At 47.0% G+C, this 16,852-nt stretch overlaps 2 protein-coding genes across 4 annotated transcripts in view; one reads left to right on the top strand and one right to left on the bottom strand.

The window, feature by feature from the left end:
- Positions 1–4,764: 4,764 nt before the first annotated feature.
- LOC119453268 (glutathione S-transferase kappa 1) lies at positions 4,765–6,050 on the bottom strand. The gene has a single exon (XM_037715294.2). The coding sequence runs from the start codon at positions 5,681–5,683 to the stop codon at positions 5,003–5,005; it is 681 nt and encodes a 226-aa protein (XP_037571222.1). The 5' UTR covers positions 5,684–6,050; the 3' UTR covers positions 4,765–5,002.
- A 1,138-nt stretch (positions 6,051–7,188) lies between these two features.
- LOC119453267 (axin-2) overlaps positions 7,189–16,852 on the top strand; it is a 40,639-nt gene continuing 30,975 nt past the window's right edge. The window contains exons 1-3 of one of the 3 annotated variants that reach the window (XM_037715293.2): positions 7,189–7,456; positions 14,634–14,816; positions 14,943–15,236. In XM_037715293.2, coding sequence (XP_037571221.1) covers positions 14,718–14,816; positions 14,943–15,236 — 393 coding nt within the window. In that variant the 5' untranslated portion in view covers positions 7,189–7,456; positions 14,634–14,717. Of the gene's footprint in view, positions 7,457–9,992; positions 10,085–10,159; positions 10,816–14,633; positions 14,817–14,942; positions 15,237–16,852 lie in introns of those variants that run through there. The other 2 variants (XM_049667676.1, XM_049667677.1) reach the window with 2 other exon arrangements.

Below are 16,852 nucleotides of genomic sequence, written 5' to 3'. Positions count from 1 at the left end.
GCAATCAGATTAATGTACGTAAGTTGGCTGTTACACCATACTTAGTTTAATACAGCAGCCTTTATATTACATAGGTGTTTGTAATTTATGCTATGCATATTATGAGCTAAATGTGCACGCTCACAAGCAGTGCCGTCTTCACAGTGACAAGTGGCACACAAGTGCTTTTGCATGCGTGCGTGTGAGTAACCCGAGTTCTGTGATACAAAATCCCTTCGACTAATTCTGCCATAAATGGGTGCTAGCACTACGTCAATGACGCTACTGGCATATCCTGCCGCTTCCCACCAATGCCAGCGTACAATCGCTATCACGCTCGCCTATCATTTTTTCCAGCATGTTTCCAGTGTACGACTTCAAGATTATGATCGCGACTTCACATGAAAAAAAAAATTCACCGACGATTACGATACTCCCTAATGCAAACTTTGACATGCTCTATGCATGTTTTTATTTCGCGATATGTTGGCTGGCGCGGACACTGTCTTGTGCGGCACATTGCAACCGGAGCGAAGTGTAGTGCGACTGCCACGTTAATCGGGAGATAGCGAGAGGCAGCGCGTGGGCGCGGTTCACAGCAGCCATTGCAGACAGACCTCCGCTCATGCGGCACTTTGTTTCCATATGGCGCTTTGTTTTCATTGGACGCGCGCTACTCTGGCGCCACCTCATAGCCATTGTCACCGCACAGCCCGTCTTGCGCGGCACTACGCTTCTTGCGCTTTCACCATGCCCTCCTTCGCTTTCCTCCTCGCGCTTTTCGCTATCGCCGTCTTTCATCCCCCAGCGCTCCGTGTTCGCTCTTTCATCCTTCGCTGTGCTCGTTCGCTCGGTTAAGCTGAGGCGCACCGACGCTCAACGCAGAAACGGGCGCTTAAGAGCTGCGCTCTAAAATTCCATTAAGTCTTTCACTGCAATTTCCGTGCTGCCACTGCTGAGTTGGACACTTTGATCGGTATGCTTTCCGTGGCACTAAAAAAAAAAAAAATCGCGCAGGAACTTCTCTGAGAATTAGACATCTAATTATTCGTAAGCATTATGCCACTTGCTCATCTCCACGCAGCCCCGTGTCATTATCATTGTTTATCCGACCAGGCAGTGACACGAAGTGCTTCGGAAGGCGGCGCCAGGTGCGCTGATGAAGTTCCGATATCAATCGTACTTCCGCGGCTGCTGCGTATGGCGCCCTATCTTGAAAGCGATCGTCTTGCGTGATGGAGGGACGGGTTTCCTCGGTTGGTAGGCATAGATATGGTTGCTTAATTTCAAGAAACACGAGTACCACAGACATTGGTAGTCGGATCGATTTGCGTATACTCCTATACTACTGCAGAAAACGTATGGGCAGTGCGCCAACCAACGCACCCCGCCATAGAAGAAAGAACCCCGTGCCTTATCGTGCGTGTTGCGCCAAGTGCTGCTTGTAGTGGCAGCGTTATCGTCGCTAACTATTGAACACGTCTAGTAAATCCCGTAGCTCCAGACATGCCGTGCATCCGCGTACAGTGCGCTTCGTCACGATGCACCTTCAATATAGTTTTTTGTACACTCTATACCCAAACAGTCTAATATAAATAAATAAACTACCTGTATATATATCCAACCTGGATATATATATATATATATATATATATATATCACATTTAACGAAGTAAATTTTAGAAATTTTCTTGCTGATATTAGCAAGTAACAAACACAAATGAATATTTGCGCGTCGAATACGAGGTTCAACTCTGCATTTTTTTCATGTGCGACACTATTTTTTTGTTCACGAATGCGAGAAGCCTCCATATTGCTGCCTGCTATGTACTGGTATGATGTACAGTCTACTTCCGTTCATTCGACCCTGACGGCACCGACGAAACTGGTCGAATTAAACAAGATGCAGAAATATTGTCCGAACACACCACATTTGGCAATATTTGCCAGATCCAAACACGGCCCCTAATCAAACGCGCGTCTGCTTTCTAGTGTGTGTAAAGTAGAAAACTAACATAGAAATGACGTTAAAGCTGCTAAACAAAGTAGAAACCTAACGCGCACCCGATTTTTTGGGGAAGAAAAATTGCCACTGGTCTAATGGGTGTTGAACAATGGCGACCGATTCCCTAAAGTCCGCTTTGCCGTAATACATAAGTGTTATGCAATAACGCATACGTCGGTTTAGGGTTTTATTCGATTGCACCGCGTAGGCAATTTCTGACAAAATTTTATGGAAAAAAAATATGTATGCGCACGTTAGAATTGGGTGATTACCGTAGTCAGACATTGGGGGGGGGAGCCACAGTTATTGCTCGAAATTCTTCCTAGGGCAGATCAAAAATAGGCATTTCCGGTGGTAGATAATGTGTGTTCAACGCATTCACTGTCTCAGCTCAGTTGAGACAGACGCTGTCACTAAAGGGATCGCTATTAGTCACCATAGGAGTCGGGTGTGTGCGGGCTGACTGGCCAAGTTCTAATTATCCGTCAAAGGTCAATTTTAGGATCGAAATAGCGGAAGTTCGGAACCATAGAAGGTGCATGGGCGCTGGGCAGAAGCTTCGGTTAGGATCGAGTTAACCGAAAAATCGAATTAATGGCAGTCTACTACATATGTAATCCCTAGAGCTACAACCCAAATTATGGCGCCACGTCATTGCAGCAATGGGCGTCATTTCTGCTAGCTTATCCAATAAAAGCAGACTGAAAGCAATATCTTGGGGCAGTGTGCTTTAGTGATCAATTTCACAAAATTTCACCGAAATTGGCACAGTACGTGTTGAAATATTTCTGTGGTTATCGTCGGTGCAGCTATCTAGCTGGTTTGGAATGGTACCGTAGTAAATTCTTTGTAAACATCAAGAATGAAGTGCCTATGGTGGCTGTTATTTCGGAAGTGTCATTCAGATTCATTGATCTGGTTGAGCTTAGTGAACTTGAAGAAAGCAATGCTTAACCTCAAAAATAAGCCACGTGACTGGAAAAAAAAAATTATGGCCAACTGAACTAAAAGCTCTTTCACGACCTGCCATGGTTGCTTAGCGGTTTTGGTGTTGCGCTGCTAAGCATGATGTCATTGGATCAACTCTCGGCCATTCCAATGGGGGCGAAATGCGAAAGCACCCGTGTACTTGGGTGCATGTTAAAGAACCCCAGGTGGTCAAAATTAATCCCGAGTCCCCCACAACAGTGTGCCTCGTAATCATACCATGGTCTTGGCACGTAAAACCCTATAATTAAATTAAAATCTATTTCTTGGCAATATTTTCAGTCCTAAATCACACATTAGTGACATTGCTTCATCTAATTGCATGGTTCTAGCTGTGTCCATGTTGATGGGAAACTTTTTCGAATTTCATAAAACTTAATATATTATTTTATGGTTCAGTCTCCCAACGACATCACATCTCAAAAATATGTAATGGGCCTTATTGCATCTTTGCCAACACATTGCAATTCTACTCTCAGGTTTGTACATTTAAAACTACCTTAAAGCGTTTTAAAACCATCAGTCATGCAGTTTTTGTAATCACCTATACTTTGCAAAAGCCAAAAGGTTATTTGCTTTTTTGAAAAATGTGCACTATGATGAAACAGTGTTATAAGGAATGGAATGGTTTGCTAGTTATGCTTGCAATTTACTGGAGGATTTAACCTTGACTTGCCAAAACTAGGAAACCGTGTTCATATGTTTTTATGGTAAAAAATTGCCTAAGTTGACTACTACTGTTATCCAGATTTAGTGGCATGGTTTGCCAAGGCACCAATTAAACTCTGTGATGACTTGCAAACTGACAATATTCTCGTGAGGTGTTGTAGAAAACTAAGAGCTGTTGCAAGCGTTTGTGTGTTGGAAGTTTTGGCTTAAGGTAAAGTTCTCGCACAAGCCACTGCAAATTTTCTCAGCAGAGTAGCAATTTTTTTATTAAAATTCAAAGATGCACGTCAACATGGGTAAAAAAATAGACACACCAATATACCACTGCACAACTGTTTCACTGGGCCAAGTAATGCAATAAAGTTGGCGGCCTGTAAGCAGTATTTCCCCAACACCACCAATGTGCTCATATATTAGTGAACTTTCCCATTTTTCTACATTTATAATAACAATAATAATAATAAAATACACTAGTGGATGTAGTGCAATTTTAAGTTGACATGTATGGGACATGATTCATATGTTGTGCCTGCAATGTTGCTTTTTAAAATCCCCGATGCTGTAGATGTGTTATGGGAACAAGCTGTTCCTTCTGCATCACCTTATCACAGTGCTATTAAATGTTCCATAAAACATATTTCTAGAAACCTGGTAGCTAGCCTTTGCGACATTTGTAACATCATAAACATGACCAAAGTATTACCACTGGTATTACTTCGTGGCAGTATTCAAAATACAATTTAACATTAGCATATAATATCACCCAGCCTTTGTCGTTCGTATACTTAAGCTACAATTGGGAATTCAAAGATTAATCACCAAAACTTTTCATCTAATACCGGTGGCACACAGTCCCTTTTGATCGCAATCAGGCCCAATCCGGATAGAATTTCTCAATTGTGATAGACAATGATTGCTGCTACACGGTCCAACTACTAAAGTACAATAATCCGGGTCCAGTTTGGGTGAGCTTAAGCGCACCAGTTGTTGGTGGGTCCAAAGCACATATTGAATTTGTATAAAATTGTAATATAAATCTCTCTCTTTTTTTTTCAATAAAATATTATTTCAATTGCCATTGTGGGCAAGGCTATTGTCGATTGATCATCAGTAACTTTCAGCAACATTGTCGGGAGCCTATGGATTGCGATTGTCTGCATTCGGATCAAGCAAGATCACGATCGAAAGCGGCCGTGTGACACCAGCATAACAGGTCATTGAACAGGTGCACACAAAGTTTGCGTGCAACTCTGTGCGCATGCTCGCTACTGGTAGGCACTGAGCATGCGCAGAACGCCCGACTGGCCCAAACGTTCCTTCACTACCTGAAAACTACTGAAACCAGTTGGCTGTTCACGCGTATCACAGCTTAGCGGCTTCGGCCGGTTTCGGACCGAGCCACTTCTTTCCCATGACGTGGGCCATCACTTCGAACCTGTCGCTGCCGAAAAACACCTCGGGCTTGCCCGCGACGTGCGCCACGATGGTGGGCGCGCCGAAGGCGCCGTACTCGTCGACTGCCTGTTTCGTGTTCTCCACGAGCACCTTCTTGACTTTGTCCTCCTTGATCATGGCGAGCGCGTCCTTAAGCGCGTTGTCGTTCATGCCCGCGGCGCGACCGACCTCCGCGACGCTCTCTTCCTCGGCGATGTCCTTGTTGTCCTGGAAGAAGCGCTTCCAGAATCCTCGCGACGCCTCCTCGAGGTGCTGCGGGTACTTCATGTCGAGCGCTACGAGAAAGCGTTGCGGTTTGATCGTCGACTTGGTCGTTATGAACTCGAGGAAGAAGTCGGGCGTCTTGATCGGCACACCGAAGTAGTCGGACAGCCGTCGCATGTCCTTCAACATGTAGGTGCCCTTGTTCGGGACGAACGCCGGCGGTTTGTTGTTCGATTCCTTCATGACGCCGCCCAGGAAGAAAGGCTTGAGCTTCAAGTCCAGGTTCCACGGTGCCCTGTAGCGCATTAAGGTTTCGAACGCGAGGTAGGAGTAAGGCGAGACGACATCGTAGAAAAGTTCGACGGTGATCCGAGAAACAGCCATGGTGTTTACGTACGTACTTCACGTGCGGGCGAGCGCGAGAGTCTCCGAGTTCGAGCCAAGGCAAAGTCGAACAACCGGATCCTACTAGTTGATAAAAAGAAACAAAAATACTTAGCTGCCCGCTTTTCTCCCACACCCGCTAAGCACTGTTCTTGGGGTTTGTTGGAGCGTTATCAACTGTTATCACACATTGATAGAAGAGGCAAAATTAACAAACGGGTGGAAAAGTGTCCTTGTCTGCTACTGGATCAGTAGTGTCCAGCAGTAGCGGTTTTCGAAAGAGTCAGTAATTTAGTTACGTATTCTATAAACATAGCTTATTTACGTTAATCTGATGTCATCACGTTTGCTTGTACAATTAGACGTTATTTACGTTAGACTTCACTGTCGCAAGTTTACCGCAACGCAGTTTCTCACACGCCGATAAACACTAAGTGGCATATGTCTTCTCAAGTATGCTGCACTGTGTAAGTATATTCTAGGCACTGTAATATAACTTCGCTGCACGAGGAAATGAAATAAAGATTTTGGAAATAAAGGAATGAAATAAAGATTTTGAGGTAGTCGAAGTAGCGAAGGAGCCACATTTGTCGCCACCAGACGTCGCTGAGAGCAGTGTCGACGTTTTTTTTTTTTTTTTTTGTATTTTTCGTTTCATTTTTTCGTGTTGGTTTGTTTGGGCCGCGGAGCGTGTGAAACGGTGGCGGCAACTTGCCTTTGATCTTCAAAGCACAGCCGCCCCTCCCCGTAGGCAGTCAACAAGAAGAGAAGAAAAATGTGGAGAGGGTCGGACGTTTAGACGGCTTCGCTGGCACCAAGCGAGTTCGTTGCTGCAGGGGCAGAGCTTTAATCGTAATCAGATTCGCCAGCCAGCAAAGGCCTTCTTTCTTGCTTCGGCTGCTCAATTTTTGACGCCTGTTAAGCACGTGCGCGCTTTTTCACGCTTCCACCAAACCACGTGCTACTGAAGCAGGAAAGATTTCTTTGTCAAGCCGGCCGCCGGCGAGCTTACAAATAAATAAATAAAAAAAAAAATTGAAAAGGACGGTCGAGGAACGACCAGATTGTGGTGCGTGTTTGGGGTCACTTAGCGGGCTGTCGGCCTCTTTGAAAATGCTGGACATGTGGTTCTGAGAGGCGAAATCCCCAGCCCGTAGCGCGTTTAGAATGAAAAAAAAAAAAAAAAAAAATCGTATTCTTACGGCGTATTCATAATGCCCTAATATCACCGGCGCAGACAGTTGAGGCGCACTCTAATACCTCTCAACAGCCAAATTTTTTTTTTTTATTCTATGCAGTTTTCGGCCGAGAATCGAGTAAATTTCGGTTGCATCATACTCGACAAACAAATCCACGGGCGTACGCCGCTCATTAAGAAATTTTGAACCGCGGATACCAGCGATATTTGTTCCCTAGAAAATTTGTCATTGGTCGGTGGGAACGGTGACGTTTAAGTACGGAGCGTCGCCATTGGGCGCTTTTCTCGTGACGTTGGCGGTGTGATAGTATGGCCGCCGTGGACATGTGCGGCGATGGTGGGGGACGGAAATCGCAGTGCGGAATTTATCGTTGAAGTTTGGTGATCGTAGTCGAAGCGTGTTCCCGGTCATCGGTTGTGTTTTCCCAAGACGAGGACGCACCGAGTTCGAATCGTCACGCCTCGCCGTACACGCACTGGCGTCCGCAAGCGCTAAGCCTAGCCCTCGTTTTCGGCACCTTTATTTCTTTTTTTTCTTCGTTTCGGGACGTCTAGGGCTCGAGCGACGAACACCGGTGAGTAGAGAGATTCCTCTGGCGAAGGATTGCACGGTGGCAAGCTCGGAGCGTATGGAAACTCTTTCAGCTCGCCAACTTTCGCTACAGTTTCGAGGCGAGCGAGTACTTCGTACTGACTTTTTGTTTCCTACGCTCCGCGCTGCCGAAAACTTTCTTGCGTCGAAGTAAAAGTCGAAAGCAAAAGTTGACCAGCGACACTCTAGCGAGCCGTGTGTTGCTTGTAACAACTTCAGAGTCGCGGCTAGGCCTATTGCGCTGTCTATTCGCCGTTTCTTTCGCAGTTTGATTCGGTAAACAGTCGCGAGAACGGCGGTTGGCAACTTCTTTGGATCTTCGCGAGGCTCGCATTTGTTGCTTTTGTTGGACGCTTGGCCCGCGAAGGTGCTAGCTTCAGCGACGTGCTTGTCGGGGTCCTGGCTTTCCTGCCGCGGGTATTTGGTCATTGTTGGCGCTACAATGCATCGCCTTGCTAGCAAATGCGATACTCGTGTATGAAGTTTACGAAGTTTGAAAAAAAAAAAAAAAATTCTGAAACCGTCATCTCTGCACCTGAGGTAGTACAGTTGTGGGGGAATGTGGGTGGTCAGGCGGACTATGAGTGGTGGGTGTTATTGAACTTTTGGGCTTGGTGGTACGAATGTTTTAAACGGCGTGACACAAGAAACAACACTACGAGTCTGTTTACACTTTGCTGTAGTAACATGTGATCTTCGCGGGTGGTTCATTTCCTTATCAGCCAATACTTTGCCCGACTCAATCGTTTTAATCGTGAGCTTACCTATCTCGTTCAGGTAATTTTAACCTACTTCAACTGCTGCAACCCGCCCGCAGCTCTGCACGATAAAGTTAATGCGCACTAAAAACATTCACTAGTGACGTTTCTAGCCTCCGCTCAGCTTATTGTAAGCCTCATTTTCACTTTTCTTTTTAAACTCGTCGCGGCTCGCCGCTGCTGAGTCTGCCAAGAATACCCCGAGCACTCTGTAGCAAAACTGTCTTTGTTGGCGATAGCGGCTGGAGATAAAAACACTGCTTTCTGATGCAGCTGGAGCCGTAATCCGGTCTCGCGACCCTTGCCTGATTTTGTGAGACCAGTCACGCGTGCTACAACTCGAGCAACTACAGAAATAATACCGGGCAGAATAACCCCTGTCCGCTAAAAAAGAAAAGAAAAAAGCTCGAGTCCGTTCTTGAAGGACCAACTCGTTTCACTTAATGCAGCTGTGTAAGCGGTTTCGATGGAACGAGAGTAAGCACTCGAAACAATGCGTGCCCGCCTGTTCAAAAACGGGATTGAGTGCGCGGCTAACAATGGTTAGTGTTCAGAGCCTCGGGGACGATACACTCGAGGGTCCTTCACTTCCAAACCGCGGCTCGTTCGTGCCAGCCCATCGACAAAAACCGCGAACTCCATGTCCCTAGGGCACGCCGTAACGAGATCAAAATTCCAGCGCTCGTCGATTCTTACTACCCCCCCCTCCCCCTTCGCAATCGTTCCTCTTGCTCCAGTGGTTTGATATAAAATTCCCGAACGAAGACCCGGTTTGTAGAACATGCGCGCACCTTTGAGTATCACTACTGCGTTGACAATACACTAAAGCCATTCGTCGCATTTTGCGGAGTGTGGCAGATGAAAAAAAAAAAAAAAAAAAGGAACAAGGTGCCTGAGGCCATGTCGCGCGTAGCAGACGACGCGGAAAACTGCGTGGGTGGTCCTTGTCGTCTGCACGATCCCGCGATAAAATCGAATTTTGAGTAACGAACGACACGTCGCTGGGGGTTACGAGGGTACCTTCGTTGTGGCGGCGCGGCGGTCCCCCGATCTTTGGTGAATGAAAAACGTGACCGCTCCCTTCTCAGCCGTACTTCGCGTTACGGTTGACTGTCTTGGTTCTACAAGACCATTGGAAGTGTAGATGCAAATGTAACGAGCGAAGGAAACATTCATAACTTTTGTAGTAATGGTTTAGCCGGTCCTACCTCCGTTCGCGCACATTGAACAGCTGTTTTGGAAGCCATCTTGCAGCTGCAGGTGTTCGGGCTTTTGCGTACTGCATCGACTTGATTGCCCTGAACATCTTTATTGTAGCTTTGGAGGGCTTGAAATCGTGAACTCGGAAGATATTGCGCGCAATGAAGCCTCGTAGTTCTTTGATACCACGGTGAAGCGCCGCGAAAAGTGTTGGCGCGTAAATAAAATACTTCATAAACCATGTAACCCGCTAGCAGTTTACGAAGTTGAAAGTTAATTACAATTGCGAAGAAAACCGGCTTTATTGAGATGCGCGTTATCTCTCTCGCAGCGGTGTACGTCGCCTCCGTTACCATTTCCAGAACAGCTCTCGCTTTCATGTTTTTTATTTGTGCATACTACAACGTCGAATGGTCGCTCTGGCGTGTAACTTCGTGTCGACGGGCCGTACGCGTGCGCTTAGCATCGCTTTTTTTTTTTTTTGCCACTGGTGGCGTGGCGAGCGCTGGGGAAGGGGGCTTGCGTCATCGCGTCGAATACCTTATTCTGATTGGCCCGACGGGCGCGTGCGGGGGAGAGTGTGTCGAGTTTGCGTACGGGCCTGGATAGGCGCGATTCGATCGAAATTTTGTCATTCGGACCCGAGCTGTCAGGTAAGGCCACAAGCTTATCCAGGATTCCTGTTTAAACAGATAGCTGTGAACGTTGTGGGGCGAGTGTTATTAGAATTTCGAAGATATGGGTTGGGTGCCCGCCTGCGGTGAAGTTATATTTTCGCCCACTTTAATTTCCCGTTACCCGGTTATTTCTATGTTTCAATTAAACATAACAATTAGCTTCCCCTTTGTTTTCTCATGCTTCATTGTCAGCTCGTGTAGTAGTGACTAACAAAAAAATCTAGCCTCTCAGCCCTCTACTTCTCTCTGCTTGGTTGGGGTGGTCATTGATGTTCTTTGCTAGCGGTAATACAGTAAACATACATTATAAAATTAAGCTTGAGGAGAAGCTATTGGCAATGCAATGAGCAATGGAGTGAATGTTAACAGAAAGACAGTGATGTGGATTAGAGATCGAATGAGGTAGCCAATGTTTTAGTTGAGATCAAGATGAAAGTGTTGTCCAGACCATGCAATATGTGAAGGGGATAAGTAGTGGCTTATTAGTCAAAGAATGGGTGCCGAGGGTAAGGGAAGCGCAGTTGAGGACAGCAGAGAACTAGGTCCTGCGAAATTCACAGGCATAAGATGGGGTCAGCTAGCAGAAGACGGGGGTAATTAGATTGTGGGAAGAAGCCTTCATCCTGCGGTGGGCATAAAATGGAATGATGGTGAATGGGAGCAGAGCTCATGGTGCATCATGGCTGGCACTGCAGTTTGTCTCCAAGGTGTGGTAAAGTTTCGTCTTCGCTTTCTAGGAAAAAGTGAGGGGGTGCAGGTAATTGTGTAATCTTGACATTGCTGTTGTTTTGAAAGTTTAAGAAACATGTTTGGGTTTGATAGTTCGGATGCTTAAAATTCGCCGTCTATCAGTCACCAAGATCTAGCTTTCTTCAAAATGCAACAGGTGTTCTCCGGACTTCACTTCTTTGCCTTTCAAGAAAGCATTTCAAAGCTTGTTGTGAGCTCATGTTTTTTGCTGCCGTATTTGTGCTATGTTGCAAATACGCAACTTTGTGCAGTAAAGGGTCAAGGGACTTGGAGATGTTGAAGAATTAGTGCAGAATCAACTAAACTTCTCGAGAGCTCTGTCTACTGTGATCAGTTATATGCAAGTTAAGGGCTCATAATTGCAAGAAGAAGAAACATCTTTAGAATGTGCTGGGTCTGGTTTGAGAGACTTCCAGTTAAACCTGACCTGAACAAAAAATTGTGGTAGTTTGTCCGAAGTGCATTACGGGGGAAAAAAAAGGAAGATAGGTGTTGAGCATTTTTTCTTGCACCATCAGTACATCGTCGTGTAGTGCATTCGGCTTTTGTATTGTTTCCTACAGTATGAACAAATGACTGTGCCTGTTTTGTCTACTTTCCTCCCAATTTTCTATTATGGCTTGGTGTCTGTGGTGTTCTGCCACCGAGTTGAAATCGCAGGTTCAATTACAGGGCGCATTTGAACATGAGCATAATGCAATAAATTCGTTGCGTCTCATGCTTTGAGTGTGGATTAAAGAACCACAGGGCGTCATTTCAAGACTTCCGATGGTTGCTTGTAACCCCTTCATTGTCTTTGGTTAATCGACATTTTCAGTCAGTCTTCGTTCCTGTGCCCAAAATACGTTGACAATGTATTGGTATACATTGTTGTATACAATGTATACATTGACAAAGGGACAATGAAGGAAGATATTGTCAAGATTGAAAGCTTAGGCTTCTGTAATAATTCACTATTCATAGTGAGAGCAAAGCCTTTGGAAGCAAGAAAATGCAAGATAAAAGCGGCGCCACCTATTTTGGACTGTGGTATCTCTCGTGTGACGTCAGCACAGGCAATTGAAATTGAGCAGCAGTGGGCGCTTCGGTAGAAATTTTTCCATACAACAGTCATATATCAGCACAAAAAATTATTTATTCTGCTGTCTAGATTTTGTTGGTTCTGAGGATGCAATGGATGTGTCTGAAGAAAATTTTCCATCAACGAAACTTGTTAGTGCCCGAGTGGGTCAAGACGAGGGAAGTTAGGGATGGAAATTCATGGGTTGTGGTGGTCCAGGATGGTGCCCCTCGATGGCCCGAGGGCACCGTGGCAACACGAAGGAAGAACCAGCGTCTGATGGAGGGCAACGTTTATTTCGCAGCAAAGCGTCCGGCCGTGCTGTGCCCAGACAACTCTCCTCTCTCATGCCAAGAGCCCGCTCTTAAAGGCTCGGTCGCGCTCGGTCAAACAGCCCAACAAAAACACGCACATTCTTTGGCTGTCTTGCTTTCACCCGCCCCTACGGGAGCAACACTAAATTCGTCAAAGCCCGCAAGCGTCCTTCAGTGCACTCGCTACTGGTTAATTGCCATCCGTCATGCCCGCTTGAGCAAACAGCAACCAGTTGGTGGGCCTCTGCAGTAACATGGGTTGAAAATGCCGCATCCAGCGCAATTCCCTTGCTCTTTGCATAGCTTCCACGGGCACTGCCAGCTTTTGCCACCAAAACAGTGCATTACATAGAGGAAGCACGAGGCTTATAAACAATGGGTGACTACATGTAACATTAACCTAATATTGTTACAAGCGTGAAAGTCGTGTATGATTTGGGTATGATTTGGGTATGTGCCGCGGTGATTTTCGCAGTACAGCGCTTTCGGTCATACATGTATGGACGCCTTTTCACCATCGTCGCAGACCACCACTCGCTGTGCTGGCTAGTCAGTCTGCGTGATCCATCTGGTAGGCTTGCACGTTGGACAGTACGACTTCACCGTTACCTATAAAAGTCTGTCACGGCTACCGCTTCCCACGACGGACTGTGACGCGGACAACTTTGACCACTACATTGTATCCTTAGAGCCAGCATTTCCTGATCTCAATACCTTTAAGACTGCGCAGCAAAACGACGACACTTTAAAACTGCTTGCTGCCAAACAGAAATCAGCAGTCAATCGTTATTGCACACGTGATGGGCTTCTGTACAAGAACTATTCTACCACAGGTTCACGATATCTCCTGGCGGTCCCGAAAAGTCTGCGCACTTCCATCTTGTGGGCTATGCATGACGAACCAACCTCCGGTCATTTGGGAGCAGCTAGAACTCTTTGCCGTCTTCAAGAACGATTTTACTGGCCTAATATGCATCGGATAACGCGACAGTACGTGTCTAGCTGCAACGACTGTCAACGTCGCAAACGTCCCACAAGTACTCCTCCTGGTAGACTCTACCCTGTGCCACCCCCAAGGACTCCATTCGAGCAAGTCGGGATCGAACTTCTCGGCCCATTTCCACGGTCCTCTAATGGAAATCGTTGGATCGTAGTGTGCACTGACCACCTGACACGCTACTATGGGACGGCTGGGATACCATCAGCTACTGCAGCTGACGTGTGCCTTTTCTTGCTACGTTTTATCATCCTCCGACACGGGCCTCCTAAAGTCGTTATTAGCGATCACGGGCGACAGTTTAACTGCAGATGTGGTTGAAAAAATGCTTCGTCTGTGTTCAAGTTTTCGACACTCTACGCCGTACCATCCACAAACGGCCTTACGGAACGCACCAACAGAACTCTCACGAACATGTTGTCCATGTACGTTTCGACGGATCACAAGAACTGGGACAGCGTTCTACCTTTCGTAACTTATGCATTTAACACCGCCCAGCACGAAACTACCGGCTGCAGCCCCTTCTTCTTCTTTACGCTCGGCCGCCACGTTATACCCTTGATACGATCTTCCCATTTATGAACCACGATGATGCCTGCATATCTGAGACCGTCTGTCGTGCAGAAGAAGCCTGCCGCCTTGCTTATTTGCGCACTCTTGCTTCACAAGATCGCTCGAAGGCACGTTACGACTGCCGACACCGACACGTATATGATCCAGGTGACTTAAGTGTGGCTGTGGACGCCTACCAGAAAAAGTGGGTTGTGCGAAAAACTACTGGTGCACTATGTTGGATCTTACGTTGTGTTAGACCGTATAAGCGAATTGACATACCGCATAGCACGTTTCCATTCAAATGGTCGACGCTCTTCAAAGACTGAAGTGACTCATGTTGCGCACTTGAAGCCCTGCACCACTCGAGATGCTGTTTGACTTGCCCGGTGGGCTTCCTCTGCGTGAGGGGATGTGTTACAAGCGTGAAAGTCTTGTATGATTTGGGTATGTGCCGCAATCAGTAGTGGGACACGGGGTACGAGAGGACAGAAGACGTTCGCCTAGTGATAGCGGAACCTCGGCTGGCGCCCAAGATCGTCGGTTACGTCTCAATAAACCCTCTCTTCACGGAGAGTTACCCGTAACAATATGTTGTTGTTCTAACATATCAAAAAATTCTGTACATTCCACATGAAAGGGTCAGTTCAGTAAGGAACGTGCCGAGTGATAGATTTCTGTGACCTCACTACCTGTTTCCTTCCAAGTAAGAGATGGCATATAGTAGGTTGTATAAGTTAATCTGAAGTCCTCCACTGTGGCATCTCTCATGGCCCCTGCATCATATCGGGATGTCCTATCCCGTCAGTCGGTCGAAACGAGTGCGACATTCTGCCAATCACCTTGGTGCAGGTCTGCACCATGGGACCGGCGGACTTTCTCCAGAGGCGGCGGGGAGGAGGGCGCCGGCGGAGTGGGGCACCTGCCTGAGGAAGGATGGAGGATGGCGACCCCGGAAGTCGCCACCCCGCGGAAGGCGCAGACAGCCGGCACCACCGCGAGTGCTCGCCGCGGCCGCCATGGGACCCCGGAAAGGTGAGCGTGTGTACTGTGGCCAAGATCTCGCATCAATACCCATGGTACTCAATAAGTGAGTGAACAGTATTGGCAATGTGCCCATTCCATTCTGACATGTTCTTGCATGCTCCCTCTCTTTTGCAGGGATTTCCGGGAGACATGGGATGTTCCTCAGTCGCCCATGGCTCCAGCTGCGGATCACTTTCTACGCTATCGGAGAACAGCAGCAGCCAGGCGGCGTCGGGAGCCACGCCCGCGACAGGGTCCGAGGGCCCGCTGCGGTGGGCGTGCGACCTGCGCAGCCTGCTGGTCGATCTCGAGGGCCTGCGCCTGTTCGAGCAGTTCCTTGAGCAGGAAGGTGCCGACAGGCTCGGCCTGTACTTTTGGTTTGCCTGCAATGGCCTCCGGTCCTGCCCCGAGCCATCTGTCCAGCTGCAGGTGAGCACGACGTGTTCCTGTTTAATCGTTCGCTTCTTTCTGACAATCCAGGCCTTCACGCATGCCCGAGTGTGCCATTACAAGTTGCTCGTGGTGAGCGAGTCGATGACGAGCTTTTCGATTGCTGAAGGGGCTGCATGCAAACCTGAACTTGGCTACTGCAGCTGTCAGTCGGCCATGTACGTCTGTCTTGTGCTTGACTACCAATGAGGTCAACATGCACAAACGTATCAATGGCAAGCTCCCTATAACGGCTTATTGTCAGCACCTCGCCGACCATTGGCAAATTTCCGTACAGATACTACTTGGCCTTGGCCACTAGGCCTAACTAGTTGCAGTTTGTTGCAGAGTCGTACTGATAGCAACTCTGCTCAAGGCCACCATGTCCAGGAAATCGGGCAATGCGCCGCCCTCATTTGAAATTTAGGTTTGTGGAATACATTGGTTTTATAGCTAGGTGGTGGTGCTGCGATAAAGTTGGAATAAATGTTCAGGTCAGAGAAATAAGGGCTCTGAAACAGGCCAGTGACTGTGTTTGACATTTGTGCTGCTGTATTTTTAATTTAAACAGGTTTTTGATGAGACTCGTGTACTTAAAATTTATGTGCACATTAAAGAAAACTTGCTCGTGTACTTAAAACTTACGTGCACATTAAAAAAAACCCAGGTGGTCAAAATTAAAACCCCATTACGGTGTGCCTTGTAACCTACTGTGCAGGTGTGAATGGTAAACTCCACAATTTATTTTAACTCCCAATTTTTATATAGCAAGAGAATATGCCATTGCAATTCTGCATAATTTATTATATTCATGTTCGTTGTATTGAAGTTCGACAGTACAGCATAGGCCACTTATCAAGTAAGTCTCCGGTGTCTCGAACTTCTGCACCATAAGAGGTACCACACTATAACAAAACATTTTTCAAAGGCTGTGCACGTGCAAAACATGTAGACCAAGCAGCCACGTGTGTCCAGGAATCGAAGCATACGAATGGGATGTGCCTTCACTTTCGTTAGCATGATGGTTTGTCTGCTTTCCAAGTGCAGTATAGCCACTGCGAAGCATTTCGTTGACTCTGGAGGAAACGGCAACTTTTGCCGCTGACTTCTTATGAGATGGTGCTGGTTGGGTCTAGCTGTCGGGGGTGTTGAGCATACTTCAAGCTTGCCTTTGAAATACGTTTGTACTGCAGACGAATACACGGAGGTCTGGCGCGAGATCATGCGCACCGGCTGAGCTGATGGCAGTGCATGTGAAACGGTGGGTCGGCAGGCCATCAAGCCGGCAACTACCGCGAACGCGTATAGCAAAAGTTTTTGTGTGCGCGTGCTGGTAGGAGCAGCGAAAGCTTGCGTGTTCACAGCGTTCCAAACTGACGAATTTGCGGAACATGGTTTAAGTTGACAGCATCGGGGAGTCGGGGTCGCACGCACAGGCGAACTTCAAATGCAGTCACGGCCTTGACCGATTTTTGTGCAGTGCAGAAGTTGAAAATAGAATGTAAGTTTTACCGTCATTGAAATTAGTTTTTCTGACCTGCCTGATAATTCAGACATTTTTTGAGACGCTCTCCGTGTCCAAAAATATCAGTCGGCAACTGTATTTACTTTCTGTG

This window comes from Dermacentor silvarum, chromosome 5 (genome assembly GCF_013339745.2).
Source record: "Dermacentor silvarum isolate Dsil-2018 chromosome 5, BIME_Dsil_1.4, whole genome shotgun sequence".
Lineage (NCBI taxonomy): Eukaryota > Metazoa > Arthropoda > Arachnida > Ixodida > Ixodidae > Dermacentor > Dermacentor silvarum.
This window is presented reverse-complemented; position numbering and strand designations above follow the sequence as displayed.

What these genes read in the sequence shown, in the direction of transcription:
- LOC119453268 (XM_037715294.2), bottom strand. Translation starts at nt 5,683, where the DNA reads ATGGCTGTTTCTCGGATCACCGTCGAACTTTTCTACGATGTCGTCTCG.